The sequence below is a fragment of the Pezoporus flaviventris genome, unplaced genomic scaffold (assembly GCF_033815535.1).
Source record: "Pezoporus flaviventris isolate CSIRO_AGI_PZ_B2104156 unplaced genomic scaffold, CSIRO_AGI_Pfla_v1 ptg000078l, whole genome shotgun sequence".
Classification (NCBI taxonomy): domain Eukaryota; kingdom Metazoa; phylum Chordata; class Aves; order Psittaciformes; family Psittacidae; genus Pezoporus; species Pezoporus flaviventris.
The window spans coordinates 15,646,718-15,672,612 of record NW_026892626.1 but is presented as its reverse complement, the minus strand read 5'-3'; the positions used below and the strand labels follow the sequence as shown (position 1 = coordinate 15,672,612).

General features: G+C 56.3%; 1 protein-coding gene and 1 long non-coding RNA gene across 4 annotated transcripts; one reads left to right on the top strand and one right to left on the bottom strand.

The window, feature by feature from the left end:
* The first annotated feature begins 870 nt into the window (after positions 1-870).
* On the top strand, positions 871-25,602 carry RADIL (Rap associating with DIL domain). Its single transcript, XM_061474099.1, has 16 exons — positions 871-934; positions 4,914-5,018; positions 7,739-8,300; positions 13,325-13,641; positions 14,611-15,270; positions 15,417-15,454; positions 16,496-16,656; positions 17,306-17,418; positions 18,246-18,483; positions 18,987-19,159; positions 19,544-19,694; positions 20,041-20,231; positions 20,981-21,359; positions 21,591-21,730; positions 22,501-22,640; positions 23,236-25,602. The coding sequence occupies exons 2-16, from the start codon at positions 4,983-4,985 to the stop codon at positions 23,339-23,341; spliced, it is 3,405 nt and encodes a 1,134-aa protein (XP_061330083.1). The 5' UTR covers positions 871-934; positions 4,914-4,982; the 3' UTR covers positions 23,342-25,602.
* On the bottom strand, positions 8,672-10,868 carry LOC133279892 (uncharacterized). Of its 3 annotated transcripts, XR_009747005.1 has the most exons (4): positions 10,590-10,868; positions 10,169-10,286; positions 8,940-9,009; positions 8,672-8,683 (listed from the first exon to the last, which is right to left on the bottom strand). It is a non-coding gene; the product is annotated as an uncharacterized LOC133279892 (long non-coding RNA). The 3 variants fall into 3 exon arrangements; XR_009747006.1 differs by lacking the exon at positions 10,169-10,286; XR_009747007.1 differs by having other exon boundaries at positions 8,678-9,009; positions 10,590-10,866.
* Positions 25,603-25,895: the final 293 nt, after the last annotated feature.

Here is a 25,895-nt window from a genome sequence, read left to right as displayed (position 1 = left end):
GCCAGGATGAATGTAGTTCTGGGCAACCTCATCTGACTGGAGATGTCCCTGCTCATTGCAAGGGGTTGGACCTTTACAAGCCCCTTCCAACCCAAACTGTTCTGTGATTCTACTCAACCCTGCAGCCACTGCAGGCTCCAGGTCACCTTTGGAGCTTGTTTGATAAAACCTGTTTAGCCAAAGCTGTCTCACTCCCCTGGCATTTCCACTGGGCACTGTGCCCAGGGGGAATAGAACCATAGAATCAGCAAGGCTGGAAGAGACCTTTAAGATCATCAAATCCAACCATTCCCCAGCACTGCCAAGACCACCACTGACCCATGTCACCGAGGGCCTCATCTATGGGGTTTGTGAACGCTTCCAGGGATAGTGTTCAAAACGGTTCAAGGGGTGGATAGCCTCCACCACTGCCCTGGGCAGCCTGTTCCAATGCCTGAGCACCCTTTAAGTGAAGAAACTGTCGCTGTTCTCCAGTCTAAACCTCTCCTGGTGCAGACTGAAGCCATTTCTTCTTCTCCTATCGCTTACTAGCTGGGAGAAGAGACCAACCCCACCTCACTCCATCCTCTTGTCAGGCACTTGTAGAGAGCCATAAGGTCTCCCTAAACCTTCTCTTCTCCAGACTAAACCCCCCAGGTCCCTCAGCCGTCCCCCATCACACTTGTGCTCCAGGCCCTGCACCAGCTGCATTGCCCTTCCCTGGCCCTGCTCCACCATCAAGTCGCGACATGTCGCGTCCTGCCCCTTCCTACCGGCCGCAAGGGCCGGCGCTGCCGCTCCACCCCGTCCCGCGGAGCTCGGCGCTGCGCAGCGCTGCGGGCGACCACAGGGGGGCGCCGCAGTGCCGTTCCGCTGCGCTGCGCTCCGCCCCGGCGGCGGGACACGCCGCGCAGCCCCGGCGGGTCCGGGCGCTGCAGCCGCCGTGTCCCGCACGGTGAGTACCGCGGGGGGGGCGCGCACCGTGGGGCCGGACAAGGCAGACCCTACCCGAGGGGGTGGTCTGGGGACTGATCTTCCCCTATGGCATCCCATGGGACACCGCGGGCAGCCCCTCCGTACGGAGCTCCCCGCTCCCGGGAGCCGCTGTCCGGGATGGGGCCAGCAGCTGTCCTCACCTGCTGGGACGGGCACGCTTGTTTCTCGTCCGCTTGGAAAGTGGAGGCAGGGGGAAAGCGGCGGTGAGGGTTGAGGCTCGTCCGGTTGCTGTTGGAGACCCTACGGGGCAGCGGGCAGGCGGGGGCCAGGCTGGGGAGATGCAGCACCCTGGGATCGTCGTCCCATTGCCAGACACCTGGGGACCCTTCCTTCCGCTGGGTGTCCCCTTGTGGCCCTTGACCCACTGCGCACCCTTTGGGATCCTTCTCCCCACTGCGTGCCCCTTGGGATGCTTCTGACTGCGAACCCCTCGGGGTCCTTTTCCCCACTGCATGCCCCTTGGGGCCCTTAACCCAATTGCACACCTTTTGGTATCCTTCTCCCCATTGCACATCCCTTGGGATCCTTCTCGCCCTTGCATGCCCCTTGGGATCGCGCTGCTATTCCACACACGCAGTTTCACCTGTATTCAGCTGCTTGCGACTGTCGTGGCATCTCAGGCCTTGGCAGGGAGCTGCTGTGGGTCTGTGTCCCCGTGTGGCTGGAGCAGTTTCATGCTGACTTGTAACTCTAGCAGAGGAAACTCAGGGGAGTTTGCTGCTTGCTTGGGAAGTGCTTATTTTCAGCACTCTCCAGGATCAGTTAATTATCGCAGGAAAAGAATCACTGCTAAGATCTTATAATTAGGCAGCCTACGGAGACTCTGCTGCTCAGGAGGCAGCAGAAAGCAAATGCTCTTTGTGAGTGTTCCTTGTGTGAGAAGTGAGAGCTGCCTGGGCAGAGGGCTGGAATTTGTACTTGTGCATTGCCTGAGAGCTGATGCACGTTGGTGGCTCCAAACCTGCAAAATAATAGGGGAAAAAATGAAGTGAGAAAAGAAAATGTGCTGAAAGGACTCCTGTTGTTCTTGTAGAATTGAGTCCTAATCAGTATAATTTGTCTGCAGAGCTAGAAGTGCTTTTAGGACAAGCTGTTAGTTCGTCTTTGCAGGACTGCCTTTATACCTGCTTTGAATGGTCCTTGGGTTGTGGGGTCCAGGGTGCTACCACAGAGCGCCTGCTGCTAATAATAACATGGTAAGGAGTTTACCTGCTCTGATCCGGCTAAAGACAGCACTGAGGCTGGCATCGACATTATCAGCCTCCAGCCCATCCCTAGATTAGATGGATAAAACTCACACAAGAAGAAACTGGGCTCTGAAGCAGAGACTCGATCCAGAATGGGGGCTCTGACGCTGAATGGGGTCTGGACTCTGCCTCAGCAGCAGGGATGGGATCTGCAGAGGGGCAGGATTTGGAGCCAAAGGAGCGCACGTCAAAGGCGCCGTGTCCAGGGTGTTCTCATTTCCTTTGCTCTCTCAGTTATAATTTGTTCCACATTGCAGGGCCGGCCAGCCTCTCCCTGCGCTCGCAGCATCCAGGCTGCTGTGGTTGCCATTAGAGCAGTGGTTTCCATCCAAAACATAAAGGGAAAAGAAAAGGGAAATTTTCCAAATGGGGATGTGGGGAAATGGCTTTCCTGGTGGCCGTTCTGGGGTGGCTGCAGCTGGAATCTCACCGCCCATCCATGCAAACCTGCGTCTGCCCCAGGGAAATTCCAGGAGGTTTAAAAAGTGGTTTAATAGTGCTGTTGCTCTTCCCAAAAGGGAGTAAGATGACCTGGTAGCCACAGGTTGCTTGGCTTGGTAGCATCCCCTTGGGAGAAGAGGGAGAAACCTGGCGCAGGCTTTAATTGATGAAAGACTTCAGCACCAGGAATAAATTCCTGCTGTCCAATGTGCCTCTATGGAAAATAACTCTTGGCACGTAGGAATGACTTCAGTCTCCGATGCGAGAGGTGCCTTTCTGGCTGTAATACAACTTTACAAGGCATTTGAGTTATGTGAGGTGATATTCTTGTAAAAACCTGCAGTTTTCAGTATTAAACCCAGTCCAGGCCAGTATTTAGAGCTGACATTCTACGATGTCAAGGAAGCCGGTATGAAATAAACCCGATTCATTTCAAAGGCAGTTATCAGGGGAGATTATCACTGCTGGGCACTGCTAGCTGGTTGCATGCCCTCCGTGTTTCAGTGCTTTTATCACGAAGCTGGAAGGAGATAGGAATGATTGCTTGGAAAATCCTGGGGCCGACCCAGAGCAGCACAATGTCAATAGCTTGGACAAATCTGGACGGTAAACTGGGCAAGCAAAAGCCTTCCTAACTGGAGCCAAATGGGAAAGGGAAGTCTTTTTGCACCCAAAAATAATAACTGGAGTTGTCCATGTTTTCCTGGCCCTAACCTGGATGATAGGTTTTCAGCAGAAGCTGGGAGAGACAGCACAGGGGCGCATTCCCTCCTCCAGCAGGAGCTGCCTGAGGGGTGGCTGTGTGTGTCCATCCCGATTTCCATGCTGGAGAATTGAGTATTTTCCAGGATTAATGGGAAACTTTGCTATGGAAAGAAATAGCAGTTATTTGCCTTTGTGATCAGGGTGCTGTCAGAACTGGATTTGGGCTGATGACAGCCAAACCCAGCCTCTCCATCTCAGTGGAGGTGTGGAGGCTGCAGGGAAGAGACCGAGGGACTGCAGAAAGCATCTTACAATGAGAGATGAGATGGCCATTGCGTTAATCCCCCCATAAATCAAACCAAAGAGGAGCAAGTGTGGCTTGATTAAAGCACCTAAATACTCTCGCAGAGGAGAAAATACATGGTAGCCAAAAGCTTGTTAATTGAGCAGAGAAAAGCATGACAGGAATCAATGTCTGGCAGTTGAAGGCAGACACACTGGTAATAAGGCGTAAATATTTAACCTGTGGGAGCAATTAATCATCAGAAGACACAGCGAGCAGCAGAGGTGGCATCAGCATCTCTTTGCCTTTAGCATCATGACCCGTCACCTTGCAGCTTCTCCCATAGTCCCAGTGCTGGGCAAGCAAGAAGGGCTGGATCAAAGCGGCACTGAGGCCCTGATGAAGTGGTTTAATGAGATGGTGCAATTTCAATCACAGCAGAGCAACAGAAAAGGACTATTTCTTGTGCCCTGCTGGCTCTTTCTGAGAAACACCACTGAAATCACTGCAGGCACTTCTTTTCTCTTTCCCTTTGGTTACCAGTGAGCATGTTCTTGCAGATCTATGCTGAGAGGGTGAGGGGATTGTGCTTGGTGGTTCTCCTCAATGTCCAGCAAAACAAACTGAGATTCAAGGAAAACAGATCCCAGGGAGCATTCCAGCATGCTGTGGCTGCAGGGGGAAGGAGCTGGTCCAGGACTCGTTGTCCATCCATGGGTGAGAGGGTCCCCAGCCTGGCATCCCTGGGGAGGTGAATGCTTAAGAGAAGGAGATAAAGGTCATGGGGTTGCCACTAGTCCCATCTCTGCCTTTCCTTTCCAATAGCATTTCTTTTCCTGTAGATGTTCTCTCTTGTCCCTTTGCCATGGGCATCACCGTGGCTGGGTTTGCTCCATCTCACCCCCCAGGGCTGCCGCGTTCCTGCTGCGATGGAGCCTGAGCTTGGGGCTGGTCTGGACTTCCCCATCTGTGGTTGGACGAACATGTGCAAGCACATGCGTCACCAGGCATGCATCCCCTGTGGCAATGTGCCCCATTCATCCCAGATGGCAGCAGCTTGTGCTTGGGCTGTTTGATTTGAGGCAGGGGGAATACAGTGGGATGCTGAGCCATAGGGGATATATACATGGTTCAGTAGTCTGCGTGCAAAAGTGAGGCACATCAGGAGAGGAGTCATAGCATCTCTGCGCCCTCCAAAGCCACCACACTGTGAACAGCTGATGTCTGTGGGCAGCCCAGGATCACTTCTCTTCCTCTTGCAGAGGCACAACGGATGCCCACCCAGGACAATGCGTGACAGGGGAGAAGGCTCGTTTTAAGAGAGAGGATGAATGGAAGGAAAAAAGGCACGTGAGAAGGATGGCAAGGTAAGGGGAGACTTTGCCTGGGCACTGGTTGGAACTGGTGGGAAGGAGCTGCTCACCCATGGTGGGAGCAGGAACCTCAGGGCCAGCAGGAAAATCCCTGTTGGTTGCAGTCAGTTGTGGTGATGGAAGGACATGTGGTGGCCATGTGGATTCCAAAAGGATTTGTCATAGCTCTGCAGGGTAAATACAGACAGTGCTGGCCATGGAAAATACCTGGTTTTGGTGTGGCATGTGAAGAGGTGAAGGATCCCACTGGGAGGCAATCACAGGCTTTTGGCTAATTCCGGTGTAGTCCTTAGTGGAGGTGTCTCTGGATGCTGAAGAAGGGGACTTTTTGGAAGGTCTGAGTCATGCTTCATAGCTGCAGGCATGTATCCTCCAGGGAGGCTGCCTGAAGCAAGGAGAGAGCTTGCCTGAGCTGGGAGGTCCAGGAGCACACGTCCCATCAACCTGAGGTTGTTAATACCCTTAACAGCTTGTGTCCAGGTAGCTGGGCCCAGCTGGAGCATCCCTGCTCTCACCGCAGGACCCAGTGGTATTGCACGTACCAGATTTCTCTTTAACCTCCTTGGAGATGCCTGTGACCAGCAAGCCTGAGCACATGGATGTGGGAAGAGCCCATTCATTATCACTGCATCCATCAGAGCCCTCAGGGGGATTAAGACCATGTGTTGTCTTTGGGAGAAGGTGACCCGGGCTGATGCCTGGTTCAATCACACTAATGTTACTCCAGATGTTGAAAAATGGGATGACCAGGCTGGAAGATTCTCCCAATCCAGGCTCCTGATTTTTTCCCCATAAAATGCCTTCTCCCTGCACTCTGTAGAAGCTGCATTTGATCAAAAGAGCAGGAAAATAGCTGAGCTATAAATAACGTATTCACAACCAGGCAGGGACCTGCAAGCAGCGAGGATGATGTCTCAGTCTGTGATGTGGACTTGGAGGAACGATTTTATCACCAGCAGATATTAGAAGATTCCCCTTTGTGCTGGAGGCAGTTCAGGGCAGAGGAGATTAAACCTGCAAGCTGAAAACAGTGATTTGATGACAAAGGTTTGTCTTTTGCATCCTTGATGGCAAGGTCTCACAGGGACACCGGAAGGTTTTGGTCTGGTTGATGTTAATGAGGGCTGATGGTGCTGTGCTAACAACCTGGGGTAGCTGTTCCTGAACCTGACTCTGTTAGTGCCCTGACCTGCTCCCCAGGTCGGGTCTGCCCTGGTGCTCCTGGGAGGTGGCACAGATCAAGGATGTCAAGCAGACATCAAGGGGTGTCCCCAGGGATGTCCCCAGTGGGAGCAGCAGCACTGGCAGAGGAGCAGCAGTGTGGGGAGAGCCAAAGCTCTAACCCCATCCCTAGAGGTTCATCACACAGCTCCCAGTCACAGCCTGCAGCCTCAGCTCCTGCTGGTGCCTCAGTTTCCCCATCTGCAGCATTCAGTGGGTGCCTGGTTCTGTGATGGGAGGACGCACGCCCCGCAGAAACCCTCTGTGCACAGCAGGGAGCTTGTTTCTGGGTTAGAAGGTGACCTCTTCCATTAGCAGCAGGGACACGTTCTCTTCCCGAATTAGATGGTGGTTTGGAGGCTTTCCAGGCCCAACATCGTTCTGCCTGATAGTGCTGGGTTTGCTCTGGTGGCAAGATCCTGCCTGAGCAAGGCAGGGCTGCAGATGCAGAAAGGTGCTGGTATCCCAAACAAACCTTGCATGCACTGCTGGATCACGCCTCAGGGCTGCTCTGCATAGCTGGGGATGAGACATTTTGGCTGTCCTCTGGTGCTGTTCCTTGCATGCCAGATGCATGTTATAAACGTGGAGGCGAGGGAAATCCCTGTGCTGTTGGAATCGGGAATGCTGAAGTTGTCTTTCCAGACCTTTCCCACCAGCAGCTCACGATGCAGCCGGTCGTGTTATGAGTGCTGCGCAAGTGCCGGGTGTTGTGCATCCGGGATGTGATTTCAGAGCCGGCCCCAGATGCTGACAGTGACATCTGGCACTATCTGCCTGAAGCCTAAAGCCAGAAGAGCACTTGGGTTTCCAGCCTGTTCCAATGGATGAGGTGCACCAGGAGCTCTTGCATGGCCACGGTCCCATGGCCTTATCTCCACTGCCCCAAGCAGCCCTGCCCTGGTTAACGTGACAAGGTCAGCCTTTGTCAGTGATGCTTTAGTGTCCTCCACAAACAAGCAACAGCCAAGAGGTTTGCCAGAGTCAGGCTGGTTTTGAAGGGTTGATCAAAGCCCGTTTTCACCCTGTGCCTCTCAGTGAGCAAAAGCATTTAGCAGTGACCTCAGAGTGACCGAATTCCCACTTCGGCTTTCTGTTTCACCTCTAAATAAATGGGATTGCTCCGTAAACTCGTTAGTGGAAGTCACTGCTGGTGCCTTGGCTCCTGACCAGGATGGGCCACGCTGGGTTCTGCTCTCCTCCTATTGCGTTTTGCTTGGGTGAGAGGGACCTCAATGCATGCAATGGAGGAGGAATTTGGGGCTGCTCCAGCTGCATTTGCAGGGACAAATCCACCCTGGGGTAACTGTGCTGACATCAAGGACCTTGGCTGCCGGTGTTTTGGGTCGCACAAGGGAAACATCCTTCCCTTGCTGCTGTCCCTTTTCACTTTGGAGGTGGCGGCAGCTCCTCCGTGGCCACCACCTGCTGCTTCCATGCTGCCCATCTGGCCTCCAAACCACTGACTTCCCCTTTTCCTCTCCCCTGCCCAGCCACGCTCCACAATGACCTCACGCACCATGTTTTACGGCTCCTCCTCCTCCACCATGGCCCCACCATCCAAGAACCGTCTGAAGCGCCAGAGCCGGATTTTCTCCCAAGTCTTGTACCGGACCCTGAGCTACAAGGACCGGAGCTCAGCATCTTCCTCCCCAGCACCCAATGAGGACGACCCAGCCGAGCTCTCCACCCAGCTCTCTGTCCCCGGCATCCTGAAGATCTTTGGGGGCAACATCTGCGCGGGCACCAACTACAAGAGCGTGCTGGTGACGGGCAGCTCGGGCGCACGGGAGCTGGTGAAGGAAGCGCTGGAGCGCTATGGGCTGAGCCAGCTCAGCGCCGGGCAGTACGCCCTGTGCGATGTGATCGGCAGGTTCGAGGGCCCCGACAAGCAGTGGCAGACGGAAGGGCTGAGGGTGCTCGGTGACCACGAGAAGCCGCTGCTCATCCAGGACCTGTGGAAGCCCAGGGAGGGCTTCTCGAGGCGGCTGGAGCTGCGCAAGAGGGCAGAAGTGGAGGAGATGGCAGCCAGGGATGTGGACACCACCACTGCAGGTCAGAGCTGGGTGCGGGATAGGGACAGGGTCCAGGGAGATGGGACCCTCCCCAGGCATCCCATACCAGCAGCTTCTGCATGCTTTGGTGGTGGGAGGTGGGTGGTGCAAGCGGGAGGGCAGCCACATTTTAGCTGCAAGGCTTCTGGGTAGGGTTGATACTCAGAGCTCTCCTGCATAGTTTTGGTACCTGCGACCCCAAATACTTACCCCAGCCAGTTTAGGGGTTCATACAGGACCCCGCTTGCAGCCAGGCAGCGGCAGCAAGACCATCACTGTGGGCCAACATCGTGGTGTCCCATGCTTTGGTGCAGCTTCACGCCCGGCTCTCCTGCACCTCCATCTCCCTGTGGGCATCCCCCAGGTGGTTCACCCCAGGCAAATCTGCAGGAGCAATTAAGCAAGATGAAAAGCTAATGAAGGGAGAGCAATGTAGGGCAGGAGAGCTCCTTCAGAGATAGCTGATGAATCTAAGGCTGGCAGGAGGAGATAAGGGCATCATTAGGAGCCAGCAGGTTAATAAGTGACCCTGCTAATGAAGTTTTCCTCCTCCCACCCTCAGATAAAAGCCCCACAAGGATGAGGGTGGAAAGGTTTAGAATCAGGTTTTTAATTGCATGATGCCCTTGATGGGTCTGACCTGCTGATGGAAGCATCCAGATCCAGCTTGGGAGGTTTTGCTGGGATGGGCACTAAGTGCCTCCTCACACCTGTAGCAAGGAGTTGTGATTGTCAGAAACAGCCTAATGATGATGCAGGTTTAGCCCATGGGCTCAGCAAACAGGAGCCAAGGTTGCCCCCAGCAGCAGCAGAACAAACGGCCTGACCTATCCCATGCCAGTAGGGATGGGGCTCCTTTCCAATCTGCTCTAATGAGGGCTGGAAGGAGACCAGGCACATGGAATGAAGGAAACCAGAGAGAGCAGAGGCTGCGATTTGCTATTGCAATTTTGCCCAGATGCCCCAAAATCTGAGTGTGGAGTTAACAGCTTTAGGGGTTGCTTGTGTTGTGTGGGGGGGCTTGGGATGGGTTCACCTCCAATGGAATGGAGGAGCAGTGGGAAAACAGCCCCCAGGCCTTGTGTTAATGCTGTGCAGGGGGGTCCATGGGATGCCAATGGTGAGACGGGGCTGCCTCTATCCCTTGCTGTGTCCAGTCCATGGAGGGGATGCTACAGGTTCCAGCTCATTGCATGCGTGACAGAGAGAAAGAGGCTACTGCTGCCAGCCCCTGGACCAGGGAGGGAGCTGCAGAGGTGGATGCTCTCTACTCCTTCATCTCTTTCTTCAGGCAGGATCAGAGAGACCTTAAGCACTTTGGGACAGCGGTGACTCTAAAAACAGCATCTTTTGAATAGAGGCAAGGGCAAGAGTCAAGCACAATGGTTACAGCACACGGTGGGGAGAGCCACGTGGCAGCTCCCAGCCTGAGCCCAAGGTCACATCAGCTCTTGGCCTCAAATCCTCCCCCTTGGATGCAGCGCTCCTAGCCGTGACCTGGGTGGGCTGGCAGCGATGGGGAGGACAAGGCTCCCACACAGGCTGGGGCAGCAGCAGGATGCAGGCTGCCTGGTGCAGGAGCAGGCAGCACCGAGCTGGCCTGGGCTCAGCAGCCTGCAGTGATTGCTGATGAAGGAGCAGCTCCTGATGGGATCGCGTGCCCTGGATCTGGAAATGAGCCCGTTATGCTTTCAGTGTAGATATCCCTTCATTTGTTTCAGCACTCCTGGGTGGGGTGGTGGAAATGCTCCATGTTTTAAACCTTTGGGCATTTTCCATAGCTGACCAAGCTCTTCCGAGACACAAAACCTACACCCACGTTTGTTTGGGCTATTTGCTCTGCACACTCACAGCCCCGATCTGTCTTACCCGTTAAAAGCTCACTCCTGCAGCCCTTTCTTTCAGTTTCTTACCCTATACTGGTGGCACTGCCCAAAGGGGTGCTGTGGGGCTGGGACCCACACCTTCCCAGCCCATCTAGAAGCTTCTGGGAATGATGCAGCATGTCTGGGGGAAGTATCTACTTCCTCCTCATCCAGCATCCCCAAAAGACATGAAACCCCTGGTGGGATGGGTACCGACTGTGAGTGCCCTCCACCAGGGTCACCCTTGTCACCAGCCCCAAGCTGGCAAAGGTTCCCTTGCCAAGCATCAGCTGCCTGCCCAGGGTGAGGAAAAATGCACTGGTGTGGAAAACGCAGCGTCTGTGCAAACATAAAGGGACTTTGGGCTTGCAGCTCCCTAGAAAACAAAACAAGGATGCTGCAAAGCAGGATCCCATGGGAAATACCTGCAGGGTCCTTACCCACATTAAGCATCGCTGGAGCTGCAGGACTGGGACCACTGGTGTCACTCAGGCTGGTGCATCACTTCCTGCCTGCTGCTGAGCTGATGGATGGGAGGAAGCCCCTACACCCATCCGAAGCCTATTAGCACATAGCTCAGGTGTTTTATCTGCTGGGTTACCCATTATCCTAATCATTATTAGCTGCTTCCCACTGGGAAGGAAGGTGCTCGCTCCTCATGCCACTGATTAGCAGCGGCACAGGTGGAGCAGCTCTGCAGTAAAGGAGGCAGATTCCCTCTCATGCCTGTCCCCTCAGCCCCACTCCTTTTGGGGAGCAATGAGGCAGTGGGTAGGGAGCATCCGGGGAGAGCACCCACAACCCAGAGGTGCGGCACTTGGCATCTTTATGGCATTCATCTTCCAAAACAGCCCCATTTTGCACCATGTCCTGAGCTTGCTGAGGCTTTCCCAGAGGCTGGAGGCTGAAACGCTCGCACAACTCGAGAAACTTAGCAGTTAAGCCTATAAAAGATGCTCTGGCAGGTACCTTCGAGGATCTGCCTTTGATACGCCTTAGCACGAGTGCATCCAGGGAAGATTCCCTGCAGGGTCTGAGTAGCGATTCCATTAGGAAGGACCAGCCTGGCGTCAGCTCCTCCTGGGTAAATTCAAAGCATTTCTCCTTTCCTGGGGCCCCTGGAGGTATCTGTTGGCTGATTTATTTCCAGCCATGGACAGGGAACATCTTCCCTAGGCTGAAAAGAGGCAGATCCCGGTCAACATCCCAGGCACCACAACCAACACGTTTTCATCTGGGATGCAGGATGGGTTTAGAGGCAGCAGCTTGGTGGGGCCTGGTGGGTGCTGGCCAGGGGTGCCCCGTTCTTCCTAAGGGACAGGGCGTGATCCTGCCCCATTCCCATCCCCATCACCGTGTGGCTTCAGCAGCTCGGCACTGGAGATGCTCGTGCAGTGTTTCGGGTGGGATACTCTGCACATGCTTGGGAAGAGAAAGCAGTACGAGAGGACTGGAAAAAGCCCTATCCTGGTTTATGGAGGGGCTTTGTTATGCTCAGGAAAAGAGCCGTGTTTATCTTTCCAGGGCAGCTCCGGGGTTAGCGGGGAGCCTGTGACGGGGGCTCTGTCAGCACTGAAAAAGCAGCCTTTTCCTGCACAAAACAAGTACAGAAGCTTCCTTTCCCCTAGATAAGGGACCGGTGATGGCGTCTCCCTCTGGGTGGTGGGACCCCAATCCTGGCACCCCTCCTCCATCCCGATGCAATGAGCTCCAGCTCCCTAGGATCCAGCCCTTCTCCTCCTCCACTTCCATAGTCAGGCATTGCCCAACCATCCTTCATCCCTTTGGTCCATTTCCATGCTGTGGGTTGGGGACGGGGCTCCTGGGGGGGGGGGGGGGCATTTGGCATCCCCAGTGGCACATTTGGGGCTTATTGCACTCCCTGGATTTCACATCAGCAGGACCCAGACATCCCAATGCCGTGCTGCTGGCCGTGATGGGGACATGAGCTGGGCCGATTGCCTTTTAAAGAAGGACACAGGGCACTGGACCGCTCGGGTGACTTGGCTGTGCCTTGCCTTAATCCCAAGGCATGTAAACAGCAGGGGCTATTTTCTCCCTCTCCCACCACCCTCCCCATCCCCATCTCTTTCGTTTTCCCAGCAATGGAGCACTTGCTTTAAAACAAACAAACACAGAAATGTATTCCAGAACCAGCAGCCCGTTCCTCACCAAATAAGGCCGATGGCATTTTCGGGTCTGAACTTGTGAGTGTCCCTTTAAGCAGCCCTGGGCACCAGGCTCTCTGCTCTGCCGTCCCCAAATCCCGCTGCTTGTCCCCAAATATCACTGGCCGCAGCCTGCTCGCTGGTCGGCTGAGCCGTAAATGGGGCTCTGGCTCTGTGCTGCACTGATGCTGCTGCAGTGCTGCTTCCACAAGCAAATCCTTTAGGCTTTTCCCCCCTCTCTTCGTCCTCCCTGAATGCCAGCGACCTGCTCCCAGGAGGCTGCCCACCCCAGGTACGAGCATCGCCCATCGGACCCCCAACTTGTCCTGCAGAGCTGGAGCCACACTTGCAGCACGGAGGGGTCTGTGGGGACCCCCTTAGGGATGGGGATGCCACTCGAGGGGCTGCTTTTGCAGCTCGGCCAGGCCTATTCATTCGCTCCAGCTCCCATTATTCCTCTTGCAAGCAGCTCTTCCCGAATGGATGTTTAGGGAACATTAAGCTGTTAATTACAGCTTCTCCTGCAGCAGGCAGCGGGCAGGCTCCACTGCAGCTCCAGCTCCCGTGCCTGATGATGCTCGGGGTGGGGGCCGGGGGGACCTCCCTGTAGCTCCTAAAAAGCAGTATCCAGGCTCTTACTGAGCTGAATTTCTTTCTAGCAGAGTTTTCCTCTCTCCCCCCAGCCTTCGCAGCGTGGGGGATGCTGAGGATGCTGAGCCCAGCTTGGCTGTCCCAGTCAGTGGGGTTTGGGGGCCTAGGAGTTCTGGGACACCCCCTCTGTGGTGGTAGCATTGGGGTGAAAGTGTCTGCGTTGATGTCCTGCTGTCACCCTTCAGGAGGACAGGGAAACCAGGGGGGACACCAACCCGGGGCTGGGGATGCTTTGAGCCTCTCCAAGCTGCAGCGTCCCCCCTGCCATAGGGTGCTGCGGTACCGGGGGGGGGGGGCGGGCTGCGGGGACTGATGCTGCTCTTCCCCCCCCATCCCCGCAGGCATCAACGCCCAGGCGCGGAAGCTGCAGCGGCACCGGGCGCGGGGGGCCCGGCGGGCACCGGCTGGGGCTGAGCGGCTCGGCCCCCCCCCGGCCCTGCGGCGCAGCCTCAGCGAGACCAGCCTGGGCATCCCGGCCCGGAGGGTCGGTACCGGGGCCGGTCCCGGGGAGCGGGTCCAGCGGCACTGCTCCACCCTGCCCGGGAGCCCGGCGGCGGCGCGGAGCGGCGGCAGCAGCAGCAGCAGCAGCAGCAGCATGCGGTACTCCCTCTACCAGTCCCCGCACCTCCTGCTCCTGCAGGGCTACAGCCAGCAGCATGTAAGCACCGCGCCGCCTCCCTGCGCACCCCCCTGCACCCCCCTCCGCTTTCGTCCCATCACCCCTTAAAGCCCCGGGGGGCTGCTTGCATGGCCGGAGCTGCTGGGGTGGTGGCGTGGAAGAGCATCCTTTAGAGCGGTGCCAGCCTGGGACTTGCAGCGTTGTCACCAAGTCTGTCCTCCAGCTTGCCCTCAAGCACTGGGGGTGCAGAGCGAGGACCCCCCGGTAGCATCCCAGAGGGATGTGAGAGCAGCGTCCCTGACTTGGCGCAAGAATGGTCCGGTTTTGCGAGTGATGGCTGAACTGCCCCATCCCTTGTCTGGTTGCTAGTGGCAAACGTAATGAGGCAGCGAGGAGACAGAGCGGCTGGGAGCCCCTGGTCCCCAGTGCTGGAGGCACTTGGAAAACTGGGAAGGCCTGGGATGCCTCTTGTAGTTAATGGCTACTTTGTCCCCTTTGGGAATCAGGCTGTGCCAAGGTTTCTGCAGGGTGACATTGGTATTGCAGCCACCCCATTAGTACAGCTGGGGAAACTGAGGCACGGGGGAGTGGGTTATGAGACCTGCTTTGGAGCAGGCTGGAGAATAAGGCAGGGCAGGGAGTCTCTGCTCTGACTGCTGTCCCATTGTCCTCCCGGGCTGGGGGATGCAGGCATTGCTGCAGAAGAAGGTGGGAAGGACAAGCAGCTGGGAGAAGGAGGTGAGAGATGGAGGGAGAACTCCTTCTGCCCAGAGCAGCCCCATTCACTGCATGCCCAAAGTTACTGTCCCCATTTATTAGCATGCCCAAAGCTGGGATCGCTGCTGTCCTGCTCAGCAGAGAGAAATGTGTTTCTGCCATGCAAAGATGCAGGGGACAGGGGGATGGCTGGGGACAGCGGGATGCTGCAGCACCCACTGCACGGCAGAGAGGAGGGTCCCTTTTGCCCCTCCATCCCTGGTTCATGCCGTGTCTCTCCCCCCTTGGCAGGACAGCCTGGTTTACCTGCTGAACCGCGAGCAGCACACGGTGGGCCAGAGGACGCAGGCGAGCAAGCCCAGCATCAGCCTGTCAGCCCCCGACATCCTGCCCCTGCACTGCACCATCAGGAAGCTCCGACCTTCCCGGCATTGCTCGGAGGAGAAGCTGGTGCTGGAGCCCATCGCCGGTGCCGGCATCTCCATCAACTTCACCGAGGTGGCCCGGACGGTCGTGCTGCAGCACGGGGACCTCCTCTCCCTCGGTCTCTACTACCTGCTCCTCTATAAGGACCCCATGAAGGCGCAGCCGCTGCCAGCACAGACCCTGCTGAGGCTGCGAGCCCTGCACCCCGCTGTCTCCGAGGGTCGCCCTGTCTGCAGGGCATGCGGCAGCCTGCTGAGGGACCCCGCCACCAAAAAGAGGGGTCCCTCGCCTGCCGCCGGCCCCAGGGCACCCCGCAGGAAGCTGCTGCTGGAGTTCGAGCCGGCGGCTGAGGACGTGCTGCTGCGACGCATCATGACCCTGATCGAGCCCGGTGGGGACGACCACAAGCTGACACCCGCCTTCCTGCTCTGCCTCTGCATCCAGCACTCGGCCACCAGCTTCGAGCCGGGAGACTTCGGGCAGCTGCTGCTCAAAGTGGCCAAAATGATCCAGAGGACGGTGTGGGTCAGTCAGCGGTGGGATGGGGGTGCTGGTGGGGTGGGGGTGCTGCTGATACCCCCTCAAGGAGGCAGCGAGTGCTGGTTGGGTGATGCTCGTGCCACCCCATCCCACTGGGTTTCACTTTGCTTTCCCCTTCTCTCCCTGCCCAGGAGCGGACACGGGAGCTGGCCGAAAAGCAGTCCCAGCAGTAAGTGCAGCCTCCTGCTTTGCCTTGTCTTGGCCCTGAATGGGGAGAATTCAACCCATTTCTTCCTCTATGAGAGAGGGGAGCCTGTGGCTGCCTAAAGCCACCTTCAAAGTGCCTGACGGCACTGACACACACTGAGTTTTCCTGCTTAATCCCATGCATTCAGCTCCTGGTTCTTTTGCCGCGTTGCCTACAAAGCTCCTGCTTGGAAATGTGTAGGGCTGGAAAAGCAGGCGAGCTTGCTGCAGGAATAGGACCTGCAGCAGCTCTGGGGTCTTCTCTGATCCAAGACCTGGCCAAGGCTTTGCACATGTGGCTTCAGAATTCCTAAGGGATATAGCAGGGATGGCCTCGGTGCAGGGTCTCACACCCTTAATGCTGAAGACCTGTCTGTGGAGTGCAGATACGGTTGGTGTTGCAGTGTGCATCCAGGGATGGTGGCACAGGGATGGGGAGCACCACCTTGGGGCTATCACAGCAGTGTGTGTGTGGGGGGGCTGCCTTCCCAGCCGCTTCCAAGATCCAGGCTCCAAAGCAACATCTGGAGAAACTGCTGGTGCTTGCTGCAAGCTCTCCCCCAGGACGAGCTCCTGCGGATGCTTCCCAGGCCTATTCCTACAGCAGGGAAAAGCAGTTGAGCAACTTCCCAGATGCTTTTTATTTGGTTAGTTTTATTTTTGAGCAGCCCCATGCGGGCGGGCTGGGTTCAGCCGTCCAGAGCTGGCAGGAACAGCACATACTGCTTGGGGAGAGCCAGAAGCAGTTACTGCAGCTCCGCTCTATTATGGGCAGTCTCACCCAAAAGCAGCACCCCACAAAGAGCAAGCAGCCCTCGGCCACCCTGGTCCCTGCATGGTCTCCTTTGCCGTCCCATGGAGCTGGGACCACCAGATCACTTGTCTTCCTTAGGGGGATTCTGGGCTTGGGGGTGAGGGGATGCAGCAGCTCTTTGGCGTTGCCCCAGGCTGGGTGTTTTCTCCCCAGAAGCTTGAGTGGGGATGCTGAGGAGCAGCAGCCGTAATGCTCACTGTGTCTCCCCAGCCAGGACCCTGCCACCCTGTCCCACTTCTCCGTCACGGACCTTCTCCCAGACCTGCAGCACATCCTCTTCTGGATGGCCAACGCTATTGAGATCCTTTACTTCATCCAGCAGAAATCACCCACCTATATCCAGAGCATGGAGGAGGAGCTGGACATCAGAGGTAAGGCTGGACAGAGCACCCTGCTTGCTTCTCCAGCCCGAGTGCTTTTGCTCTGCTAATCCCCAGTTGCAACGAGTGGTCAGTGCCACCGAGATGCTCCTTTAACCCCCCCCAATCCTCACCAGCAGGGGCATCTCTGCAGTGCAAACTGGGGTAATCCGTGCAGGAGGAGCAGCCTCACATCGTGCAGTGGTGCTGCTCAGCTTCAGGGGCAGGTTTTGTTGTATTCCCCTTATCCACCTCCCCTTCCCACCGTGGCAGCTTGTGGTTAATGCTTTGGGGGCAGCTTTTCGCCCGCTGGCTGCTGGGGTTGCAGGCAGAATTGCTCACTGGTGAGCCTGTGTTAGTGCCAGCCAAAAAGACAGAAAAGAAGGAAAAAGGAGTTAAATGAGCCTCAGAAACCTTCTGGTCTATGCAGCAAGTCAAAACCTGTAAGGCAGTGGGCTGTTGGAAGGAGGGGTGCATCCGTGGGCTGAGACTGCCATGCTGTGGTACTGCGCTGTGCTGCCAGTGGCTCTTCGAGGGATGCCACAGTGGTGATGCCAGCCTGGAAGCACCGATAACATCACCCTGGGGATTTGGGAGCAGTGACTTCAGCCCATTTCACTGCTGTCGGTTTGCTCCCCATCCTCTTCTGTCTGTCCCGTAGGCTCCAAGGAGTCTCTTTTCTCCTCGACCATCACAGCCAGCGAGGAGGCGATGACGGTGCTGGAGGAGGTGATCATGTACACCTTCCAGCAGTGTGTCTACTACATCTCCAAGGTATGTGCTTGCAGGGAGGGGAGCAGCATCCCATGGGGCAGGCACAAGCATCCCCAGCAGCTCTTGTGCTCTGCAGAAGGTTTCCTTAAGCTGGCAGTTCCACCACATTGAGGTGTTTTCCTTTGGGCTGAAATGTCCCGATTTCTGGTCACAGCCCAGGAGAAGGATTGAATTACTGCAGCGTGTTTCCTTGCCTGCAGTGCAGCGGCTCAGGGGAGGCGTTTGGGGAGAGCTGCTTGGCTCCGGCCAGCGTGGCATAATGGTGTGATTCAGGGTGTGATGGAAAGGGGCCCCTGGACCGTTGCCGTTGGACCGCAAGAGCCAGGCAGCATCGGGAGCAGGGAACAGAGCGGGCAGTGTGAGGCAGAAGAAAGGCTGCTGTGTGCTGGTGTCAGCACGCAGGGACGCAGGCACTGCTCACCTTCCCCTTAGCAGGAGTGGATGCTAGGTGTTGCTCTCCCGTTTAATCCATAGGGAAAGGTCATCCCCATTAGTTCTGGTTTTTCTTTCACCCTTGTTCCCAGCCCTGGTTCAGCTCAGTTTTCAGGTCCCTTTAGCTGAGGTCCCACACTGTCAACTCCAACTGCTAAAAGCACCAGAAACGTTCATTTTTATATTTATTTAATATTTATATATGATTCAAATACATCCTTGTGCACCACCGGAGCGCATCGAGGCAGGGGTGAGCCAGAGCAACCCCTTACCAGAGCAGCACTTTGCTTGGCTTGTGGAGGTGAGGGGGGTTGGAAGGGTTTGGGGCTGATGGAAAGGAAAAGAAGGGAAAAAGCAGCAGGATCATGGTGGTGTGAATTGACCTCTCTCCGCAGTGTCTGTACGTGTCTCTCCCTGCGCTGCTGGAGTGCAACCCCTTCCAGAATGAGTGCAGGGAGAGCTGGCGTGCGAACCCATCGCTGCCCGAGGAGCTCCGCAGGGTTGTACTCATCTACCAGGCAGCGCTGGACCTGCTGCGCCAGTACGAAGTGCACCCCGAGATCACCTCCCAGATGTTCGCCTACCTCTTCTTCTTCTCCAACACCCTGCTCTTCAACCAGCTCCTGGATAAGGGTCAGTCCTCCTGCAACACCCAGCCCGGACCGGGTAACCTTTAGGGCACTGACCCCTTGGGAGATCCTCCAGTCCATCCCAGTGCCACCTTGAGGGGTACAGGAGGGAGGGAGCTTCAAGCAGCTTCAAGGGGCTGGGGATGAGCAGGTCAAGCACAGACCTAGTTGCCATTCCCATTCCCAGGAGGGGTTTAGTCCCACAAGTGCCCTATCCTCACCTCCTGCAAGAGTACTGCCCTTTTGAGCCTGAGCAAAGGATGCTGAGAGCAACTCAGTAATAAGCTACTGCAGCCTGCTCTCTGACTGAGGTGCTCATTAGCCCTCATTAACACTGCTATTAGTGCCAGGTGCCATCCAACCACCACCAGTACTTACAGCTATAGGATGCTGGGGCCATTAACCTGCATCTATTTCACTTCCCTGGGGCATCCCTCCCCCCGGGTTCCAGCTGAAGGCAAGGTGACCTGTTCCCTGACAGTGCTGATGGATGTTCTGCCTCCTCAGGCTCCTCTCTTGGCTGCTTCCACTGGTCACAGGGGGTGAAGCTTCGTGCCAGCGTGCGGCTGCTCCTCGACTGGTTGCGTGGCGCTGGCTTCGAGCAGCTCGCCCAGCAGTTCTTTGCCAAACTTGCCAACGTGGCCAACCTGCTGGCCATGCCCGGCTCCCAGCTGGTGCAGGTGAGGGGTGCCTGGCATCGGGATGGGCACAGGCAGGAGAAACGCTGCTTGGTGTTTGGGGGTCCCTACCATGATATGTGCCTTCTTCTGCAGCCTGTCACCCCGTGTTGGTTGGGTGCGCAGTATCAAAGAGGGATGCTCAGGTTCACTCCATCTTTAAGTGTTAATGCCACGTTGGATGGGGCTTGGAGCAACCTGGTCTAGTGGAAGGTGTTGGAAGGGGGGTGGAACTGGATGAGCTTAGGTTCTTTCCAGCCCAAACCAGTCTGGGATTCTATGATTCTATCTTGCCTGTTCTCTCCCTCCCATTCCCCTCGCAAGCCGCAGCTTCTCACTGAAAGCAGCTCCTCACCTCTTCACCCCATGCTCTGTCTCCTTGCTCAGATGACCTGGGCATCCCTGCGAGCCGAGTTCCCTGCGCTGAGCCCCGCGCAGCTCCACCGGGTGCTGAGCCAGTGCGAGGCGGTGATGGATGTGGGCTGCATCGCAGCGTGGCAGCCCAGCGAGGAGGAGAGCCCGGCCACCTTCCAGCCCGGTGAGGCCCCGGCTTCGCGCTCAGTGCTGCTCTGGTCACTGTGTTCTGCTCACACACAGGCTCCCTCTGGGGTTTTTGTGTAGAAGCCAAGCAGACAATTCCCTTCTCCTCCTGGGGACTCCTGTAGTAACTGCAGTGATTGGGAATAACCATGGCCTTGTGATTCTGATACTGCAAAGGGTGCACTCAGAAGGGCTTGGGGCTCTTTCTGTGTGCCCAAATGGGGAATGCTGTTGCCTTGCACCTCACCGTGTCCCCAGTCCCATCTGGAAGACCACACATGGCCAAGAGTCGGGAGGCAGGAGCAGGGTACAGCCAGGCCAGTGTTAACCTCTCTGCCTTTCAGATGAGATGTTGGAGTCCTTTGACAACCACCCTCCCATCATCCTGCCTAGCGCGGGCTTCAAAGTGGACCTGGAGGTGGAGACGTTGGATGACAACATCTACAGGCACCTCCTTTACATCCGCCACTTCCTCTGGAGCCTGCAGAGCAAGAGTCCCAGCACCAGCGACCGGCCGGGCTCAGCACCCCCAAAGGTAGCCTGTACCCCATGGAGGGGCTGCTTCTCTCCTGGGTAGGCAGAAGGGTTTTGGATCCCTCTGAGCCCAGGGCAAGGGCTTGCTGTAGAGCTCACGTAGAGCTGCTGGAAGGATTAGTGCTGTTAATCCCCCAGCCTGGGGGGAGTGGGAAGGTGAGCAGGAAGGACAGGCTGGTCCCAGCAATCTTGTTAGTGGGGAGGAGGGAAGAAGGGGGATATCTGTAGGCAGCACTCCCCTTCTCCCTGTGTATTCCTGCTCCTCCCTGCCCTGTTTGTCCCCGTGTAGCCAAGCAAGCACAAAAGCACTGATTAGCTAATTCCTATAAAGCACAGGGAGGGTGAGACGTGCTGCAGGTGCTAAGCTCAATTGCTGTTCATCGCCAGCTCCCTGTGGAGGACATTCCTCTAGCAGCTGCTCTTTTCTCCCCATTGACTGCAGCACCCACACGCACCACTACCTCCTTGTGCCACCCTTGGACCACATCACTGTGCTCCCCCAGTGTCACCCTCCAATGGGATTCCCCCCAGCACAGACATGACAGGAAATCCCCTTCTGTCTGGCTGTGAGCATCCCCAGCACAGCCCCGGCCACAAACCTGGGGTGCAGAATTGTGCTAGGACAAGCCCTAGCAGCATCCAGATTTCCAAGGCTTTGGCTGGAACCAGCAGCCTTCGTGCCTGCAGAGCGCACAGGTAGAGTGTGACGAGCACATGCAGAGGGTCCCATAGAGCATTTCTCTCCTTAAGGAAGAGGCATGCACGACAGCAGATGTCCTGGAGGTGAGCAGGAGCCCTGCTGCTGCCTTGGGGAGCACCATCACCCAGGAGGACCATTGCACCGAGCCAGAGGGGAGCCCCTTGCTCTGCCTGGCCACCAATGGCTGCCCCTGTGAGCACCCCGACAGTGAGCCCCAGCTCCAGGAGAGGCTCCAGCAGCTGCAGCTGGGCAGGGGCCTGCCCCCCAAGGCTGGACCAGCACCCACAGACCCCTCCTGCCTCCTGACACCCCCCACCACCCCATTGAACTTCGACTCCCTCAGCCCAGAGTCCCCGCAGGGCACCGGCAAGGGGCTGCAGGACCCTCGGAGGAACGGGATGAATGGCACCAAAAGCAGCACTCCTGAAGGTAATGACAGCTGGCACTGCCCTGATTTGGGGTGCAGGATCGGGGTGTGAGCGTGTTTGCTACTGTTCTCCTTCCCTGGTTCCTGTGGGGACTTGTCCGTGTTTGGACAAGGAGAGCAAATGAAGCATCGCAGCCTTGGGGGTACAAGAGATTGGCTTTGATGGGGTTTTGGGGAGCTGTGAGGCTGGTTTGGGTGATGCCATAGTGATAACCCAGTCTCTCTGCTGGCAGGATGCTCACCGACCCCCTATGACTACCCCACACCAGAGTCTTCCAGCCGCAGCTCTGCCACCGATGATTTCTGCTACGTCTTCGTGGTGGAGCTGGAGAGAGGACCCATCGGGCTGGGGATGGGGCTGATTGATGGCTTGGTGAGTCCTCACCCATCACAGGACAGGCCTGATGCTCCTCCAAAGAGCTGGCGTGGGACATGTGAAACCATCCAGAAGCTATTGGCTTCCTCATGGCAGCTAGAGTGCTCCTCCTAGGGAAAACGAGGTGTAGACGGATCACTCAGGAGGAGCAGATCCCTGCTCCCAGGTTGCTGTGCCGTGCACGCAAAGGCCATCACATCTGTCCCACAGCTGGAGAGAGCAGACAGGCTCAGCCCTCTGGTGGAAGGAAAATGACTCAGCCGAGGTCTTTTCCTCCACCCTTCAGCGGGTGGCAAAGGAAGTTCGTAGGGTGCCAGAACTGCTCCAAGAACAGCACTCATTGCTCATGGGGACGTTGCAATCTGGCTGAGCGTGGTGGATCATTTTACTAAGTGCCCTTTCACGGCAGTGCATTAGTCAGTAGGAAACAGGGCATCACCGAGCTGCTGCGACAAAGAGTAAAGAGCTCCCATCCCAAGATGGCTGCAGGTTAACGATGCTTTACTCTTAATGAAACTGAACAAGAAAACTTGCCCCCAGCTCTCCTTTATAAATTGATATAAAACTGAAGGCTTGCATTTCCTTCCTGTTACTGTGACACCGTCCCCAGCACCCATCCGTCAAGTTCCCCAGTGCATCAGGCACCCGCTTGGCTGTGAGCCGCAGGGGACAGTCACCCTTCCCAGATAGCTCAGCCTTTTGGGACCACAAACCTTTCATGTCCCCTATGCCCCGATTGGTCACTCACCACCTTTCCCTGCCAACAGCACACTCCTCTCTGCTCCCCTGGGATCTACATCCGCACGCTGATCGAGGACAGCCCTGCGGCTGCGGATGGCAGGCTCTCCATTGGGGACCGCATCCTGGCTGTCAATGGCACCAGTCTCATCGGGGCAGACTACCAAAGGTGAGTTGCACCTTGCAGGAGGGCCTGGGCTGGTATCAGCACTGTGGGAGTTGGTGCTCAAGGCCAGGTTTTCAGCTGTTTTGCAGCAAAGAGCTGCACAGGGGTCTCCAAGTCCCTGGTACAGTCAATAATGCAGAGGATGCTGCAGTAAAAGCAAGCTGCAGAGAGAGGAAAAAACTACCCAGGACACTGGAAATAGGGAAAGGCAGTTTTCTGGGGATTTGGAAGAGGGATCAGGGAGCAACAACTGCTCCAGAGATGGTTCTCAGCAATGCACTGCTGCTCTAACCCCAGCCCACCCCACGGTTCCTCTCAAAGGTGGTGGGATGGGACAGCTTGCACCCTGCAGAGCCCGTGGGGCAGAACACCTCAGGGCTTGTTTGTCCTTACCCTGGCAGCACTGGCGTGGAGACCAGGCTCTCTGTGAAGAGAAACAGACCCTGCCTGTGACACTGAGCAGGCACAGAGCAGAGGGTGCAGGTGTTTTGCAAATGGGGGGGGGGGGGGGATGTTGTACATGTCCATGACCTGGCAGGCTCCTGGCAAGCTGCAGGGAGCCAGAACTCACCCCTCTCCCTGTTGCTGCTCTCTGCAGTGCCGTGGACCTCATCCGCTCCGGAGGGAAGAAGCTGCGGTTCCTGGTTGCCAAGTCGGACATGGAAATAGCCAAAAAAATCAGTTCCAGCTCATCTTCCTCCTAGTCCCTGTGGCACGAGGGTCCTTCTGCAGCAGCTTGTGGGTGCAGCTCTGGTTCAGGCTGACCCTGGGGAGCCTGGAGTGCAAAAGGGAGGACCGGGACTCCACAACCGCCCTTGATTTGCTTATCGACACCTCACCCCTGCACTGCAGCGGATGAAAGGACAAGCAAGGGAGGTGCACGCTGCTCCCAGTGCACTTACTGGGAGCATTATTCCTGATCTCTTGCCCAGCTTCACCTTGTACTATGTATCAACCTTCTCAGGAGCTTGCCTGGTCCTTTGTCCCCTCTGGCAGGGGGCAGGAAGGGGATGCTCCCTTCACAGCTCCTCCATTCCTCTAGGCTGGCAGCCCTGCGTGATTTCTCCATGCTGGCAGGTGGAAGGCTTGAAACACCTTTGGGATTTAAAGGTTGGCATGTGGGGCAGGCCTGGGTTTTGCCTGTGGCAGTGACCACTGGAGGTGCTGGCATAGCAGGCTGGAAAAGGGTGCCCAGCTTTGAGAATGGTAAAGCAGCATAAGCATCCAGAAGCAGGATTCGAAGTGGGATGCATTGCTAGAAGATCAAGTTCCCTGGTGCCATGTCCTATGTCAGGTGCCTTTCTGCTGCTTGGCTATAACCACACTGCCCCCAGGCCTGCTTTGGGATGGGAAGCAGCTACAGCAAAGGGCTGACACCACCAGCAGTTCCCTGTGAGCCCTGGGGAGAGCCCCTGAAGAAGATGCTCTTGCCCTTGCTCATGCAGCAGATGTACTGCCTGGCTCTGGCACCATGATCCTGGCAGAAGGAGCCTAGGACTAACCCAGCAGAGACTTTGCCCACACAGAAGCTGTTGCCCTGTCCAAGGCCACCAGGAACCTGAGTGAGCCCAGCAGCATCCTGACACTAGTCCAGGCGGACAAATGACGTCTTGACACCATGTCCTGGTGTCCCTCCAGCTTTGCAAGGCCATTGTAAGGCCACCCTGTTTCCTGCCCAGCTCAGAGCATCTCAGAAGTGCGTGCTGATGGGTGCTGATGGGCAGCAGGAGCTCCCCTTTGGAAGGTCAGTCTTGAACATCCCAAAGGAGCTGGTAGTTGCTCCAGCAGTGGTGTCAGCAGAGCCGAGGTGGCAGCTCCACCGTGTGGCTGCCTCTTGCCTGCCAAGTCCTCTCTGTGTTTTTAACACCATTCACAGGATAAACCTGACCTCATTTCCACATATAGACTGATACCGAGACCTAGTTTAGCCAAACCCTATTAGAACAGCCTGCCACAGAGCCCTGCATCACACTCTGCACTTAAACCAGCACGGTTTAGCTCTGGAAGCAAACCAGATATTCACACAGCATCTCACAACAACAGTGCTCTGAGGACTGTGATGCTAAAAAAGGGATGTTCAACAGGGTTGGCCTTAATTAAACCTCACTGCTGTAGTTTTGGTTTCTGGGCTTAGTCTTGCACTTTGCAGGAGGGATGTCAAAATAATCTACACAGGAGAAGTACTCCAGTACTGGATTTCTACCCAGCCTGGCCTGCCTTTTCCAGGGCACAACGGACTAAGCACTTTCACTGAGACACTAGTGCCTTGCTTTGCTGCTAGGCCGTGCTCATGCCAACCAGCCTGGGGTGCTGCCCCAGCAGGGACTGGGAGCAATGCATCTCTCCCGCCACTGACTTGGCTGTACCAGGCAGGCAGGCAGGCAAAGGCTCAGGGCCTCACAGTGCTCATGGTGATTCACTCCAGTGTATCATGCAAGTATGTCGGCCACTCATCCTCCAAGGAGCTCAGCAGGTTTGCAGGGCAAGAAATAGGCTGCCAGGGCCCTTGGGCAAGCTGCATGCACTCCTCACTCCCCTCTGCCCCGGAGCCAGGGCTTTGGGGGAGGCTCAGTTTGCACTAGACAGTACTAGGGCTGCACCCTGGCAAGTTCCAGTGGTACCAATGCAACCCTCTGCTCCCCACCAAGCCTGACTCCAGGCATCCCTGGAGGTGGGAATCAGCCCCAGAGCTGCGTGTTGCTCACAGTGCAGTCAGGCATTGAAACAGACTGTAAATAAACCCTGCTAATATACTAGCGTGCATGAGGGCTTGCTTCTCCTGGGAGGAGCAGTGGGATGCATTTACTTCCCCTATTTGTTAATACTGTACAGCTCAAATGTGTATAAACTTCTGGTGAAGATACAGAACACAGCATGGCGCCTGTTTGACACGGGGGTGATGTATGCTAAGAAATGCTCTTGGTGTCAACAATAAACTGGATCAATAAATCTCTCTAAGCTCTGGTCTGGTAGCTGGCTCTTGGATCTCAACATGTTCACTCTGAAGGTAAGGCAGAAGAGCAGCGAGGGCTTACAACACTTAAAGGAGTCACTTCTGCTTTCTCCACCTTGCACAGGCCTTTGCTTGGCTGCATGCAGAGAGGCAATAAAGGAAGCACATGCATAGCCAGGGGGTAACGAGGGCAAAAGGGAGGGAGAAACAAGTCAGAGGTGGGGAGCGAAGATGAAGTATGTCTCCACAGGGGCATGGTGTGCTGGCAGGGCATTAATGCATGCATTTGCTCTCCTGTCACATTC

Coding starts and splice junctions, on each gene's coding strand:
- RADIL (XM_061474099.1), top strand. CDS start 4,983: ATGGAAGGAAAAAAGGCACGTGAGAAGGATGGCAAG. Junction 13,642..14,610: donor AGGGCTACAGCCAGCAGCAT/GTAAGCACCGCG, acceptor CCCCCTTGGCAG/GACAGCCTGGTTTACCTGCT. Junction 17,419..18,245: donor GTGTCTACTACATCTCCAAG/GTATGTGCTTGC, acceptor CTCTCTCCGCAG/TGTCTGTACGTGTCTCTCCC.